General features: G+C 42.1%; 1 protein-coding gene across 1 annotated transcript; it reads left to right on the forward strand.

Annotated features, from left to right (window-relative positions):
• Positions 1-4,067: 4,067 nt before the first annotated feature.
• On the forward strand, positions 4,068-14,735 carry meis3 (myeloid ecotropic viral integration site 3). The gene is made up of 13 exons (XM_044201292.1): positions 4,068-4,420; positions 4,766-4,867; positions 8,418-8,557; positions 8,892-9,066; positions 9,162-9,212; positions 9,312-9,362; positions 9,568-9,717; positions 9,919-10,027; positions 10,590-10,735; positions 11,405-11,481; positions 12,381-12,439; positions 12,547-12,633; positions 13,506-14,735. Exons 2-13 carry the CDS (start codon positions 4,856-4,858, stop codon positions 13,703-13,705), a joined length of 1,257 nt encoding a protein of 418 aa, XP_044057227.1. The 5' UTR covers positions 4,068-4,420; positions 4,766-4,855; the 3' UTR covers positions 13,706-14,735.
• Positions 14,736-16,680: the final 1,945 nt, after the last annotated feature.

The following is a 16,680-nucleotide window of genomic DNA, read 5'->3' on the forward strand; positions in this document are numbered from 1 at the left end:
GGGTAAAGCCGACCCCCCCATCCAAGCCCTTGCAGTGACAGGTAGATTAAGGGCTGTGATAGATGCCCCTCTCTGTGTCTCCCTCTCTCCATCCCCCCTTTCCCTCCCCTCCATCTATCATGGCGGCTGGTGTAATTGCGGCTGCGTGGGGCTGGCAGAGGGAGCCTCCATCCATCTCCTTAACAACAAACAGTCAGGAGGACGAATGGAGCTGCGCTCCCCAGTTAATCGCCATCTATGGGGGGGGGTGGGGGGTGAGGGGGAGAGGGAGAAAATAACAGAAGGGAGAAAGGTAGTGTTGGCTTACTATAAACGGAGAGATGGAGAGGGGAAGGCAGAAGGAGGGATGGAGAGATGGTGGAGAGCTGAAGTGAGAGAAGCCATGCTCAAACAGGTAGAAACAGCAGGGAAAATAAAGGAAGAGGAATGACCCGGGTGGGGGAGAACAAAAGAAACTGGAGGGAAAGTTTGCAAACAGAGAAAATGTATGCCCATGCGACCAGACGACCCAGAAAGTGGAGAGGCACAGGCTCATATATATATATATATATATATATATATATATATATATATATATATATATATATATATATGCCCTCCCCATCCCCTGGCTATCCCTCACTTCTAACCCTGTCTGTTTCTTTCCCTCAAATTCTCTTTCTCCCTTTGCTTGCCTCCATCACTTTGCTTCCTCTCTCTCAAGCAGGCGGTGGAGGGTCACAGCGCTGTGTGCAGTTGCCAGAGGTCACTGCGGCCATATTTTCTTAATGGCAGAGTCACTGAAGTCAACAAGGCTGGGTGGCCTTCTACCTCCCTCCATCTCTCTCTCTGGTAGAGTCAAGTAAACTATACTTTGTGGCAAGGTGAGGGCAGCAGCAGTTTGTAGAGGTGGTTGTTTTTCACCTTGCAGACGATGCATTACCATGTGAACAGGCTCAACAGCTGGAAATGTCATATTTCTGTGCGCACCAACAGCACCATGCTGGGCAAAAAACTACAGAGGATGAGAACAGTTTGTAAAAGAGTAAAGTCTGCCATCTTTTGTTTGTCAGAACTTTATGAGATTACTGTGACCAACTCTATTTCTAATTTCACACAGGGAGGATACAATGTCACATGCAATCTTGAAGGTAAACATCCACAGTTTTACACGCACTCTCATATAGTTTCCCTCTCTGCTTGTTGTTTTCTACCCCAGGGCACTAGCACTTTGACACTGACCCTCCAGCATGCAAGCGAACAAGTAAGCAAGCACACAAAGCCACGGACACAAACACATACATACCACTGTGTCCGCTGTCATGAACGCACTTGCATGCTAGTCCGAGCGCACATCTAACAGGCCTTGGTGGGTGCAGAGGAGTGAGCACTTGAGCCTTGACAGCGAGAGACAAATAACTGCAGCAGCCTTGACATGCAGAATGGTCCCACAGTGAACCTGCCTGACTGATATTCAGCTGTGTGTTACAGGAAAAGGGCCTGTTTCTTACATAGTGTAAATGAAAACACACAAGTGATATGCTGCTTAAAAACCTGTGACAGTATTAGGTTGGAAAATATCCCTCATTTAAACACCATGTTAGGAACACAATAAGAAAACCTAAAGACATCAAAGGGAAATCTGTGCTGGAGCAGATAACTTTACTTCCTCATTGTTAGGGGTCCCATAAAGCCCACTGCTGTGATGCCCAATAATAACAATAATACTAATTGTAAAAAATCAACCAAAGTGTTTCCTTTAAATGTTTCTTTTCCTTTCTTCTGACCTTATTAAAACTCAATAGAAAAGTAATGAAGTGATAACCCTTCCCTTTGTTACAAATTGGGCTTGCACATTTGTTGATTTTGACAAACGGAAATAAGTATAAAGTATTGTTAAATAAGGAGATATTTCATGTTTTGTTTGCCAAAAAGTCATTGATACACAAAGAAATGTACATTATGTTACAGTAATGTTACTCTCTCTGGTCTCTTCTGAACAAATCTCCAGTAACAGAAATCCAGACAGACTAATTTGAGATTTGGAAGGGTGGTACTGTGTAAAACGCACTGTCAACACAAATCACAGATGAAGAGCAGATGGAAAAATCGATTGTATTTAATCATGTTTGCATTGCAATGCATTATTTTCAGTAGCGGACTTCTGAACCATGTCATCAGTTCAAAAGTATGTTTAGAAGCAATTCTCAAACAAATAGTCACAAAGTATCAAACTGATAAAACAATGTTAAGTGTGTTTTTGAGCTGTTAAAGAGGACAGAACATTAAGGTTTAAATAAAATAACACAAACAGGATATAAATCATTTATTTTAGGACATTGTTACAATGTCTCTTCCCATGAAAGAAGGACACTCTGACCTGTGAGGTTCATTAAATGTTTTACTTTTTATCTTATTTCACCATATGTTTTATTTAATTCCTCTTTGCTGTTTTATACACCTATGCATGTTGGCAATATTTTGAATAAATCTTGTTCTATCTTTACATGGGTGTATTATTGTAAGATGTCTGTGTGTCTTCTTTAGGACAACATACTGCAGTTGTGTTACCTTTCAGCACAGGTTTAACAAAGTCTGTTTGTCATTAACATATGCAGTGAAAAAAAGTAGTTGTTGTCTCACAGACACAAGGAGATGTGATAAAACTGACAGATCCTTTAGTGTTTGTGATGTAAATGAGTGCAATCTATATGTTTAGATAATAGTCTGTTAGATAAATGTTACAGAGACTTAAGATTTATGGTCCAAGTTGAAGTGTCCTGAAGAAAAACACTGCAGCTCAAGAAGTCACTCTCAATTTCTAACATTAGACTAGGCTATGATTTGTGAAGGTTTTCCACCGAGAGAAATGAGGAAATCTAAATCCCTGCCAACAGGAAATCTTCAGATGGTGCACACTTCAGTGTTAATCCTTTTCATTCAACCTGTTAACAAAGTGAAAACAAGCCGTGGATCGTCTTTTCCAGCCCATCGACACTGCTTCATGGCTGTATTACCGGCTCAGTGTAGGAGGGGGTTGAGCGCTGTGATCATCACTGTAGGAAACCAGCGCCCTGCAGAGTTAAAAGACCCCTAGCTGGACGGACGGTGCGGGGCCCTCACAGGCCGCCCCACGGTCAAACTCCATGCCGCCCACGGAGACGCCTACCCCGGGCCGCTGTTCCCCGCCACGCCGCTGCTGATTGAAGTGCAGCCGCCTGTTGGCCCCTCACAGCGGGACCGGGAAAAGGGGAGCGTTTTGAATAATTATTATGTTACTTAGGTGTCATTTACAACACAAGACTGGGGGTTTAAATATTCCACCAACACGTGAAAGCTTTTTTTTCTCTCTCTCTCTAGTTAAAATGAAACTTTCTCACAATAATGGTTTTGTTTTCTCACTTCTCTCAATCAACAAAGGGGGACGTTTGGGCAGTGTCAAAAGGCTGACTTGCAATGGATGTCGACAGAAACAATAAAACACTTTGAAAGCTATTATCGTGTCATTTATCACGCTTCAATCTTATTTATGACCCGGTATGAGGAGCGACTTGATTAAAACTCTTCATTTTTACTACGATCACCCTTAAAACTGACTCTCCTGCAGGCAAAACAACATTTTCGTGGATTTTGATTGTATTTTCTCTTGCTGATAGCATTTAAAAGTGCGTATCCACAATGTGTTGCATTTGTAATCAGACTGCACTGCCAGTTTCTTCAGAAATATCGGTTTCGCAAGCTGCAGACACTCGTGTGTAAGGGCTTTAATACCTAGCAGCCTATTCCCATCCCGCTAATTGATTGTCCAGAGTTTCGAGCCTGTTATACATGCTCCATCCCAGAGTGACAGAGTTATCAAGATTCTTCTCCCGAGTTATCCCGAGACGATAAGCAAGGATGGGGATAAAGAACCCCTTCTGGATGGAGGGATGATGGAGGAGTGATATCTGTTCGGAGGAGAGCCGAGATAAAACGACCATTGGGGTCTTCTTCTTCTTCTCTGGCGTTTTGTGTGTGTGTGATAAGGAGGAGGAGTAAAGGAGGAGGAGGAGAGAGGGAAGGAGGGGGGCCAAGAGACCCCGCCGCGCTTTGACCCTCCGAAACCTCCCCGCAAGCCGCACACCACCACCATCACCACTCCTCCCGTCCGTCCTCCTCCTCCTCCTCCTCCTCTCCTCTTGAGACTGAAAACACCATCGCTCATTCCCAGCAGTGACATTTTCCAGCCTCTCGCCGTATGCTGCGCGGACAGCGAGTCCAAGGAGCCAAAAAGGAAGGGACGCTTTCTGTCTGCCTCCCACAGCACCGAGCATCCCGACGGCTGCGAGAGAGCAGGCGGAGGCGAGGCGCTGCAGGAAGCCGCTGCTCCCTTTCACCGGGTTTCTGGATTACACCGGACACGGCCCGAACAGGACTGGATACAGCGAATATTTACGTCTCGGTGGGACATTTTACACCATTTACTGGAGCTTTCAGTGTTAGCCTACTCAACACCATCAGCCAAAAGCATTTAATAGGCTGCTAAGTGTATTATAAACCATTAAGCTTACATCAGCAATAGCGTACACAAGGATATCAACGTCCATAAAACCTCCAGTCCCATCATAATGTTGTAATATAAATCGCGAAGGGCTCGGAGTAACAGACACAGTAGGAGCAGGTCTTGACTGTTTTCTATCCACAGCCTTTTTCTTGAATCCTTACAGGCTGTTTTTGCATGATGTTAATCGTGTTTACAACCTCAGTGCTAATGAACAGAACAAAACATATTTACTTTTATTTCCAGGACTCCAGGGACAGAGGAAGGGAGCAAAGCCCGCTGGACTAGCCGAGCAGCGCATCATCATCTCCGGTGTAGGACTGGCTGTCGAGTCGCATGGAGAAGAGGGTAGGTCTGCTGATTTTTTTTTTTTTTTTTTTTTTTTTTTATGAGAATGGTTTAGACCAGAGCCAGGCGGGATAACAGATTTTTTTTTATCACCAGGGAGAAGGGGTAATTAGAAAGACACCACAATGAAAGCATATGGTTGGGGATCCTCTTTGCGCTGCTGGGTCTCTGGTCGGGTTTAGCAGCCATACAAAACACAAGGCCTGTTGGAAACAGCCTACTGTGCCGTACTGGCGTGGGCTTAATGTTTAGGGGAAAACAACAGAAAAACGTGCTGCTGAAGCATCACAGCCACCGTGAAATCGCATTTTTGAACTGCAAAAAACTATTCAGAAATGTTCATCATATGCCACCAAACCTTTATTTGTAAAGAAACAACTTTAAGCCCACCACCTTTAACCAGTCATAATCCCTAATTCATAAAGTGAGATGCACTTCAGTGGAGGTTATGTATAACTTGCAATCTAGAAGTCAGCAATCTCTCAAAACACTTCATGAGGAACTGGTGATTTGGATCTTATATTTATTCCTCTCCTTAGAATAATATGGATGTATTGTTGTGTAGTGTCAGTCAGGCGTTAGAATGGCACATAAGGGTTAGAGTGTAGGTCATTAAGAGGCAGGGGAGCGGAGATGCAGCTCTTCAACTCGGTAAGTAGGTCAGTTTTTTTTTGCTACAGTGATTCAGAAGCATGGTGGTGGAGGAGAAGCAGGCAGTGGCTGACGGGCAGCAGGCGGACCGACACCTCTGAGTGCAAGAGCGCAATTAGAGATGTAGAGTGTGCAGACAGAAAATCTCTGCTGTATGAAAACAGAGCAGGGAAGAGAGGGCTGAAGAGCAGAGGAAAGATCCACACACACACACACACACACACACACACACTACCAACAGCAGTATAAAAACTACATTCAAATAAAGATATTCACAATAAAATAGCTTTCTGCTGTTCGTTTAATAATATAAATGTACTTTCTGGGTATTATAGGTTATGTAAGCTGATTACTGGTTTTAAAAAGAGAAGCATGGATTCACATTCAACTTCATATTTTTCGTGTTCTATTTTGTACAGTCACGCTGTATAATAAACACAACTTTCTTAGCTCGAAATTTTAAGAAAATCAAATGGAGATTTGTGGTCTAATGTGTGTTTGCTGGAAACATGTCGGGACCTTACAAGAGTTTCAAAAGTTGAAGTTGTTTTATGGCGCTGTGTGGGCAGATCTCACATCTGTAACAGATCCAGTTTGATTTGATTGGTTTTATCTGCTTTAAATACAGGAGTAATACTAAACGTCTTCCTGACGCCACAACGATTTTATTTAATTTACTTTAGGCAACAAATGCGTGATTACTTTTAAAATACGTTGGATTTATATCCGCTCTCGCTCGTTTCGCTATAGTTTGTTCCAACTTGCTGTTGTTCTCAGCCTTGTTTGTTTAATTGCAGAAAAATCTACCTAACTTAACGCAAATTCATCAAGGTTTTTGTTGAATATTTAGGTAATTTCTACATTCTAATTATCTGAATTATCTTTCTGAAACAAATTCACATTTCACTTGTATTTTCTAAATCGACACACTGGGAAAAAAAGAATGTGTTTGCTTATTTTCTACATGATTGTTTTTGAATGTAGAAAAGGGGCACTGGTTTTAGATAATAGCCATCGTAACCTACTAAAATAAAATGTAGATGTTTCCAAAGTTAAATGGACTCGTCATTCTTTATTAATAGTAAAAGAGGTTTAGGCTATTAATTCAGTTAGACTTCTAAGAGCCTCTGAAATATGAGACAAAGCTGTGGACCCAATATTTTTTTTACTTTTTATTTTACACAATTTAATGTTTCAGTCCAATATAAATCCAGTTCTACAAAGCTAAATGATGTAATTCTTACATATCAGGATACGCTGTTGGCTCTGGGGATACGTTTTCCCAGCAGAAGCAGCCTAACGACGCCTGTCAGGCCTGCAATAACTTTTCTGCGTCGGTGGAAATAAACACAATTAAAACGTGTAGCCTAATGAAAATGTTGCCCTGTCATCTGAAACCTGTTTACCAGCTCCGTGACTTTTTAAAAAAAGTGAAAATGCGCGGAATTTGTCATCTCGACTTGTGCACTTTGATCCGCTTGACGCACAGAAACCCGATAGCGGCCGTGCGTAAAGAGAGACGCGCAATCCGATAGCGGTGATTGTGTTAATAGCCAACCTCCATAAAAACTAGAAGGTGGACCGGGCCGGGGCCTCAGAGCAGGTGCTTTCTGTGATCCCGGTGGCCATATGGGACTCTGAAATACAACAATTTGATAAGCCATTTAGGACAGTGGTTCCCAAAGTGGGGTACGAGACCTCCAGGGGTCCTGCAGAGGGGTTTGCAGGAGGGCAGTGCTTGCACATGAAGAGGGATACTTTAATTTCTCTATTATTTCTTTCCCAGAGAGAATATGTAAGAATAATTGCTTTTATGTTGGCTTTCACTGTTGTTGTCTCACCACTTGCAATTTAGTTATTTATGCACTCAAATAACAAACAAAAAAATCATCTCAAATTGGACACTTTTAGACAAAAATCTTGGCATCTGGCAGCCATGCCATTTGGAGTTCTGACCGCATTAATATAGTGTACAAAATTAGAAATATAGTTTTAAATACTGAAAATCTGAAAGAACAAATATAAAGGAGTCACTGTCCCTGCAGTTGCCTCCAGTCACACACTTCTGTAGTAAATCATAACCTCTTGTGGTAGCCTGCCAGGGGAATCGTCTCCACAGAAAAACTAGGCTAAGCAGATCATACCTTTTATGGCTTGGTTAAAATAACACAGAAGTGAAAGGTGTCCGGGCCAAGCCACCTAGCAGGTGCCGCCTGTCTGTCTGTGATCCCGGTGGCCCCGTGGGACTGCTCCGGGAGTCCCTTTAATCCAGCAGAAAGAGAAACAGAAGCAGATCTGCTGACCTGAGCAACGTCGCCTCAGAGACCGAAGCTGCAGCGAAGCACAAATTAGCTCCGTAACACAGAGAAGTAGACATGTATATTCATGATGCTATGTGTACGAGTGCTGCTTGTCTCGGGCTGTATCTGTGCACGTGTGTGTGATTGTGTCTGTAAGCGTGCCTTATGTGTGTCTGATTCACTGTGTTAGAGTGTGTGTGAGCAGGCCCCAGCGAGGCTGTCACAGCAGGTTGTGAGGGACATCTCAGCACGGCTCCTGTCTAGTGTGAGTTTGGGAGGGAGGAGACGATATTAGCAGCTACAGGCTCACCGTCTCCCTCCGAAGATCTCATCTCCCTGATTAATCAGTACTGAAAATAAATGTCAGTTGCAGCCTTAATACACAAACATGCAAGATAAAATTCTAATGTTAAATGGCAGCACAAAATATGACACAAACACTGCAGCAGATCTCCTAACTGAGAGTCCAGTAAGCTGTGTCACTGAAGGCCCCTGACAGCTCAGCCACATAATAAAATCACAATAAGATTTGATGTCAGACAGGCACAGATGTCGAATGTGTCTCATGTTTACTGTCTTTCCATCTAATTGTGTTTCAGTATGAAGAGCTGGTGCACTACTCAGGGTCGGAGGCCATGTCCGTGGGGGGGTACGGGGACGATGTCAGGCCATTTCCTCCCCCACAGTACGGACCCACCATCCCAGACTCCCTCAAACACCACAAAGACCAGATCTATGGGTAAGCAAATGTGTGTGTGTGTGTTTGAAACCCTAGTTGTGGTGGAAACAGTGATTTATGTAGGCTGTTAGTGGCTTGAAAATAGTTGTTTGAATTACATTTGTACTTTTAGCAGATTAACATACTGGATATATTTGTATACTGACTGACTGACTGAGCTTACAGCTGTCTGTTTCATAAATACTGTGCTATAAAGTTTCTTCTAACACCTTCTGTGAATGCATCATGTGTACACTATTGTCAACTGTTACTGTGTTTATGTATAGTATGTTAACTGTGTGTATATATGTGTGTGTGTGTGTGTGTGTGTGTGTGTGTGTGTGTGTGCGTGCAGTCACCCACTGTTTCCACTGCTGGCCTTAGTGTTTGAAAAGTGTGAGCTCGCCACCTGCTCCCCTCGAGACTCCGTCTCCCTCTCAGCCACCTCCCACCTCGCCGGCATGAACAATCACAGCGACGTCTGCTCCTCTGAATCCTTCAACGATGACATCGCAGCGTTTGCTAAGCAGGTGAGTGACAGCCGGGAGAGCCAATCACAGAACAGACAGTGAATGAAAGCCTGTTTTCATCTGTTTTGTAATAATTTGTTTATTTTGTGTCGCAGATCCGTTCGGAGAAGCCCATATTTTCCTCCAATCCTGAGCTGGACAACTTGGTATGATTCACACTGAAATCACACTAAAATATGAACACACCTTCTCACACATGCGTTGTGGGATATGTTGATAAGTAATCCACATTCTCCTCTCCACAGATGATCCAGGCCATACAGGTTCTTCGCTTTCACTTACTGGAGTTAGAGAAGGTTAGTGGGAGAGAATGTTTTTAACATGTTTTTATTGTAACACTTTTTGGTCAATCATACGCTTTGTTTTGTATGGACACTGTGTGTTAATATGCTTGTGGAAAGGTCTTTCTGCATCTTAACAAAATTAGTTTAATCAAATGCGAATTATTATAACTACACATTTGTTTAAGAGTTTCTGATGAATGTAAATCTGTTTCCGAAGGTGCATGACCTGTGTGATAACTTCTGCCATCGCTACATCACCTGTCTGAAGGGCAAAATGCCCACAGACCTCATCCTGGATGACCGGGAGGGCGGCTCCAAGTCTGACATGGAGGACTTCACTGGATCCTGTTCCAGTCTGTCGGAGCAGGTGAGACGAGCTGAATGTCAAACAGCATGCAGTAACGCTGTGGGAGAGACTCCGCCATTCACCTGTCAAGCTGCATCCGCTGGATGTCTGAATAATGACCATGTGTTTCATGTCTCCTTGTTCTCTCACCTACTGGGAATTCCCCATCTTCCCATCACTCTACCTCCAACCTCCTCTCCATCTCTCTCTCTCTCCCTGCAGAATGCATCGTGGTTACGGGAGCCAGATGAATGTGCCACTACTCCTCTGGGAACACCAGGCACCTGTGGCCTGCCTTCACTCAGCACAGCAGACAACTGTAGCGACACAGGTACACACACACACACACACACACACACACACATGCACACACACAGTGAAAATACTGTACATGTGAGAAAACACTGCACTGCACAGCAAGGATGCATGCAGGGAAACGAAGGTGTGCATGTGTACAATAGCCACATCTGCTACAAACAACATTCATACACAGCCTTCTGTTCAAGCTAATCATTGTTGTTAATGCCTGATATTGTGGATATGATACAGTTTGGTTGTTTGCATATTTGTAGCAGAATCGATCATTATTACAGTAATTGTTCTTAACTGGAATTAATTGTAATGCAACATTTTGATCAGTTTACACGTAAGAATGCATTCATGTTGTTATTATTATTACTATTAGAGTGAGTTTGCATGCCGATGTGCTCAATTATATGTCAAATTCTACAAGAAACGGTGAAAAGTGTTGTTACTTTTTGGCTCGAATATTTGATGTAATTGTAAAAATATGAATACAACATTTCTGCTAAAACATAATTGTGAGCTTGTATCAGTTGCACCCTAATAGACAATCACACAGTCCCTGAGATATGATATGTGCATCCGTGCAGGCGATGGTCTGGACGGAGGAATGGCCTCCCCCAGTACAGGAGAGGAGGACGAGTCCGACAGAGATAGGAGGAACAACAAGAAGAGAGGGATCTTCCCCAAAGTGGCCACAAACATCATGAGAGCGTGGCTCTTCCAGCACCTGACGGTGAGAGCGCTTTTTCATGTTCTCATCACATAAAAGTTAAATTATTACACTTGAAAATATTGAATTTGGCCAATAATTAAAACCATCCTGCAGTGGTGTAACAAAACAAACAAAGCTTGTGTATATTGCTGCCTGAGAGAATAATTAAAGAGAGGATTTAGTGTGAGGTAAAACATCACTGACAAGAATAGATAGAGCGGGGAACTGAGTGTATAATGGAGGTCAATTAAATTAAATGAAAAACCAGGGGATTAAGTGATTATGTGAATATGCTCGCTATTAAATAACTGTGGAAATGATAGAAATGGAGTGAGAAATTGTTCTTGAGGTAATTAGCTACTAAATGAGGCAGGTCAAATGTTGCTTCAATCCAATTATTGCAGTATGTGTGCGTGTGTGTGAGAGAGAAATACAGAGAGGGAGTGAGTGTTTGCTGAGGTTGAAAATGTGAATGCAGATGTGAATTCAGATGGAAGGTCATCAGTATTCACACAGCGATTTCTCTCACATACGTTATTTCACTGTAGATTATGATGTCACTAGTAGCCTCAAGATCATGCTCTCGATGATCCACAAGCATTTACTCACATGTTTGCACACAAAAAAAGCCACCAAAGCCTCTGGTGTGTTTGGATTTCTTTAACCCTAGCTCTGTGTGTCCTCTCCTAGCACCCGTACCCATCTGAGGAGCAGAAGAAGCAGCTGTCACAGGACACAGGACTGACCATCTTACAGGTCAACAACTGGTCAGTGCACTCTCAAATCAATACACTAATACTAACCCTGTGGCTTATCAATAATCAGTTAAACTGTCATGTTTAAATGCAAAGCGTCAACTTTCAATTTAACAACACGGCTGTTGCCACGTCATTAGCATACTGGCGTGATAGTCTGCTGCAGAAATTAACAGTATCTATTTTTTACACCTCACTTAAGTCGCATTTTTTGCTTAGTAACTTTTTATTGTGCACTTTTTGTGCAAATAAATGTCAGTTAAATGAAAGGCAGCACTTTTACAGAAGACTATAATCTACTTTATTAGAGAGAAGCTTGTAACAAAGGAAGAAATGTCCTACTAAGCATTTTTTTTCTGAAGCCGTAAAGCGCAGTAAAAATCCATTTGCTCTGTGTTCATAAAACACAATAGCAAATCAATATCCAATAATCAGATGGTTTACTGCTCCCATATTCCCTATTCACTCCCCAGGCACACATGTATCTGCACAGGCAAAACACACACACACACACACATTTCCATGTTACTATCAATTAGTTCTTTCATAATGTTCAATTTCTGTACCTCAGATATTGATACAGCAACACATACAAAACCAAATGAGTGAATGAAGTGTGTGTAACATGGTAAACAATAGATTTTGTTATCTGATAACTTGCATGATTTTATCTGTACCCCTGCGACAGCACACACACAGAGTGACCCGATCAATGCAGATCAATCAATTATCACAGGGCGATCAATACCTGCTCTGCCCTAATTGTTGATTTACTCTGCCCTCTGAAAGGGTTAAGTGGTTGTAAAATGGAAAAGGTTAATAGTCTCCTGGTCAGCCTTTTTCCCCATTAATGGGCGGCCTCGTCCATCGCTCTCTCTCTGTTCTTTCTTTATGTCTCTCTCCCCGTGCAGGTTCATCAATGCCAGGAGGAGAATAGTTCAGCCGATGATTGACCAGTCAAATCGCTCAGGTCTGTGTTTATAAGTCAGCCAGCTGGTCGGTCACTCTGTAAACATCTCTGTGTATATATGATTGTGTGTTGTGTATTTGTGTCTGATGGTGTGTGTTGTCTCACAGGTCAGGGTGGTCCCTACAGCCCAGAGGGAGCAGCTCTTGGGGGCTACGGGCTTGACGGACAGGCCCACCTCGGCCTTCGAACAGCAGGTACAGTAGCCTGTAGGGAAATAATGCTCACTTTCACATACTGACAGTACAGAGTACCAAATATACTACACCATTATAAGACTAGTGATATTTTTATTTATTATATGTTTTTACTATCAACAAATCCCATGAAAAGACCAAAACCAACAATGAACTGATGCTACTAACAAGTATTGTGTGTTTATTCAAAGCCTGATATAGCGACTCTGTGCCATAGAGATCCATGGTTGTCCAAAAACTATTAAGCAAACACATCATTGAACCACACTGTCAAACTGGGTCACATGTTCCTATTGTAGTTTATTTTGACTCAATCCCACATATACTGTTCTGCTGCCCCAAATACTCACTAGAGCACCAAATGTGGATTAATCTGCAGCTGAAAATAGTCCTCAACAAATGCACTATTTCTTCCTGTTTGAGTAATGTTAGCTAAGAACTACAGTGCCCAGCTGTTTCTGGAAATTAAACCTTTTTGAAAAATTTAACTATTTATGTTTTTAAGTTTTACCCCTTCAGTGGGCATACATGGGCCAGAGGCTGAGTGGCATAGATGGGCTTGGGAAGTGGAAAGTATTAAGAGAAGGACTATCGCACTGTTAGATTTGGTCTTTTCATGGGATTTGTTGACGATAAGAAAAATGTAGTCCACTTACGGAAAAGTCAAAAGTAGATCACAAAGCATATCACTGCTGAGTACCTTGAAAAAAAATAAGAATATGGCCTTGAGGGTACAGAGAAATCTTCAACAAAAAATATGAGGATGGTTTTCTTTGCCAAAGGCTTATTATTTTTTAGGAACCAAATTTAAAAAAAGATCCCACTTTATCTACAGTGAAAATGTAAACCTGTCCTCTGCGTCTCCCCACCAGGTCTCCAGGGGATGTCTTCTTTGCAGGGTGACTACCCCGGCGCTCTACTGTCCCAACCAGGCTACCCTCCCCACCCGGGACCCTCCCTCCACCCGTACCCGGGCCCACATCCCCACCCCGCCATGCTGCTCCACCCGCCGCCACACGCACACCCCGCAGAGCCACTCCTCGCCCAGGGACTGGACATACACGCACACTAGCTGTGGGGGGGGGGATTTGGGAGTGTGTGTGAGGGCAAATTACTGTATGAATGTGTGTGTGTGAGTGTGTGCAGTTAGATATATGTGTGCGTGTGTGTGTGTGTACTGCTGTGTATGTGTAATGATGCATACAGAACACTATTTAAAGAAAAAAGACACATTGCTCCGAAAGTTTACATTCCCCACTGAAAGACACTGACCTCAATGTAGCTGTTCCACTCACTAACACAAACACACACACACAGTCTTGACCCACAGGTTTAAGCCATACCTCTTTCAGAGTAGAAGTGCTTCCTCCTCTCCAAATGTCTCCACTGTGTCCTGTGGGTGAGACACATGCTTTAAACTACACTTCCCATCATGCCTGCTGAACCACAGGAAGACGGTAGATCTGATCGGAGAGACAGATGAATATTTATCCCCAGACTTTGCAACAGCACATGGACGTTACTGAATGGGACCTGATCCTGTGAACACGCCTTCTTCACTACTCCACTACTCCCTGTCTTCCTTCACATGTTGACTGTCAAAGATACACACACACAACTTCACACACACACACTTTATTTAAAGCTGATTTGAGTTTTTTCTTATTCTATTTTTGTATTTATGTGTGCCACTCCAGGCGGATGCAGCTTCACGTGAGCTTGTTGAAATATTAGTGCTCTTCCTCAGCATGAAGCTAAACACTATGAATGACTTCCAGTCTGCCTCGCTCTCGTACCACTGACCTCCTTAAGATGCCAACAGGTGTCCGTTACCTTAGGATCTTTCCTATACACGCAAACACACAACATGCATACACATAGCAACACACACTATACTGAAAGCCATTTCTACACATGCACACACACAATCTTCTGTAAGCATTTCTAGTACATTTTTTGTCTGTCACAGCGGTGTGTGAGGGGAGCTGCAGCCAAAGGACTCTTGAAACATTCGGCTCCCTCTCCACTCTGCTCGGACTACTGAAACATTTCTGAATGATGATGGGAAATGCAGTTAAAGTATTAAAATGTTTTTTTTGTAAGACTTGTCACTTGTCATCTGTTTTTGTGTGTTGTCTGATTCTACCTGCAAGCCAGTTTATAGCTCTGGTGCAGGAGGTTATGGATTTGAAGTTTCTGACAGCAGCAACAGTCATTTATTTGGAGTGTATACAGGAACTGGGTAGTTAGTGTAAGGAAGCTGAACATGCAGGTCAGTCAATGTGTCCCATTTTTATACTACATATTTTTAAAAAGGTTTTTAGTAACCAAATTGATTATACTCAAAGATGTCAGTATGCATAGATTTACTTGATTTTTGAGTGTGCTGCTTTTATCAACAGTTTTTTTAACTGCACAAAACAAAATGGCAGATTTTGGTGAGACAGCTCGTGGAAAACTATTTTGATTAGAGAGTGCTCGTTTTGTATCACTTCCTGTTAGTACAAAAGGTAAACTACATTAATTTATTATACACAAACTGCAAGTTAAAAGGAAAGTCAGAGATTCTGGAGAAAAATTGTTGATATTTGAACTCAACAGCCAAACAAATACACCCCTCCCTTCAGTGCTCCTTCAGAAGCTCTGCCCTCCAAATTCATGGGCGCGCATTGCCAAGGCAATGACACTAACAACTGGGTTAGCTGACCAAAAGAGAAATATGGTGGAATCCAGAGTGTCTGCTGCCTGAGGGGAAGTTAGCCTCAAGAGGGGAAGCAATTTTTATCTTTATGACAACACAGGTGGCATATGTTTTTTTGTAGTAGCTACTGTAGCAAGTGTGACAATAAGCCTGTCAATATTTAAATAGGTATTGAAGCCAAATACTTATCTAAGCCAAAGTCCAGCTCAGGGGTAGCTTAGCCTATGTATCTGTAACATTATCACTAGTAACTTCAACAGTAACAGTAACTTATATTCTACCGCCAGTGATACATGGAGCGACGCTGTTTATTGTGAATTTTAAAAGAACAAGGAAGAAAATAACATGGCAGGGTTATATCTCTGATGTGAGGAGATATTTGCTGAATTTGAGAAAAAGTGTATTGGATTAGAATCGCCGACTGCACCTTTAATTAGTTAGTCATTGTTTTGCATATACAAGCACTACCAACCTCTTACATTTAACATTACAATGCAAACAAAGAACTTTGTGTTCAGTTCGAAGCTGAACAAATAAAATCTGCTGCAAAAAAGTTCCCTTCCTATAAACACAGCCAAAGGTTTTTACAATAATAAAACCAGAAGTCATCAAAAATGACATTTTACTAAAAAGAATAGCACTTGAACTATATAACCTTTATTTAAACAGTTTCAATGAAATCAAGATTTCCTTTGCAGGAGATACCTAAGTACAGCAGGAGAAATAGAACAGAGATAAGACACACAACAAATTCATTAAATTCATCCAATGGGATGAGACTGTCAAGTTCCAATGTGCTTTGAAATTTATTCCATTCATATGGTGCAATATACTGAAAGGCAGTCTGTCCAAGATCTCCAGTCCTGAGATCTGGTCTGATGAACTGTAGTTTTAAATTTGCGAAGAGATTATGAAAATAGGATAGTGTGTACTGGTAGTTCTCGTCTTCTTGCTAGTGAGGATGAGCCTCCTTTTTCATATAGTACACAGTGATGAGTGTGGTATTTATCTCCTGTAATGAAATGCAACTGCAACAAGTTGTTTTAAGGTGAAATGAGCAGCATGAGAGTACAGGATATGTCCATAGTAAAGCACAGACATGATGGTTGATTGAACAATAGTTCATCCATTTTTATCCTCAGATTCTGTGCCAGTTGTTGAGGTTTCAAAGTAAAACTACAATATAACCAAATTCCCAGATATTTACAAGACTGAACAACTTAAATTTCAGTACCATTATGTGTATGGATGGCAGGAATATGTATGGAATAAGATTTTTTTTCATTTTGTTTAATTAGCATTCAGTTATGCAAAGATATCTGAAGAACATTAAAAGCAGACTGTAA

This window comes from Siniperca chuatsi, linkage group LG7 (assembly GCF_020085105.1).
Source record: "Siniperca chuatsi isolate FFG_IHB_CAS linkage group LG7, ASM2008510v1, whole genome shotgun sequence".
Classification (NCBI taxonomy): Eukaryota; Metazoa; Chordata; class Actinopteri; order Centrarchiformes; family Sinipercidae; genus Siniperca; species Siniperca chuatsi.

Coding starts and splice junctions, on each gene's coding strand:
- meis3 (XM_044201292.1), top strand. Junction 11,482..12,380: donor ATCTTACAGGTCAACAACTG/GTCAGTGCACTC, acceptor CTCCCCGTGCAG/GTTCATCAATGCCAGGAGGA. Junction 12,634..13,505: donor CCTCGGCCTTCGAACAGCAG/GTACAGTAGCCT, acceptor TCTCCCCACCAG/GTCTCCAGGGGATGTCTTCT.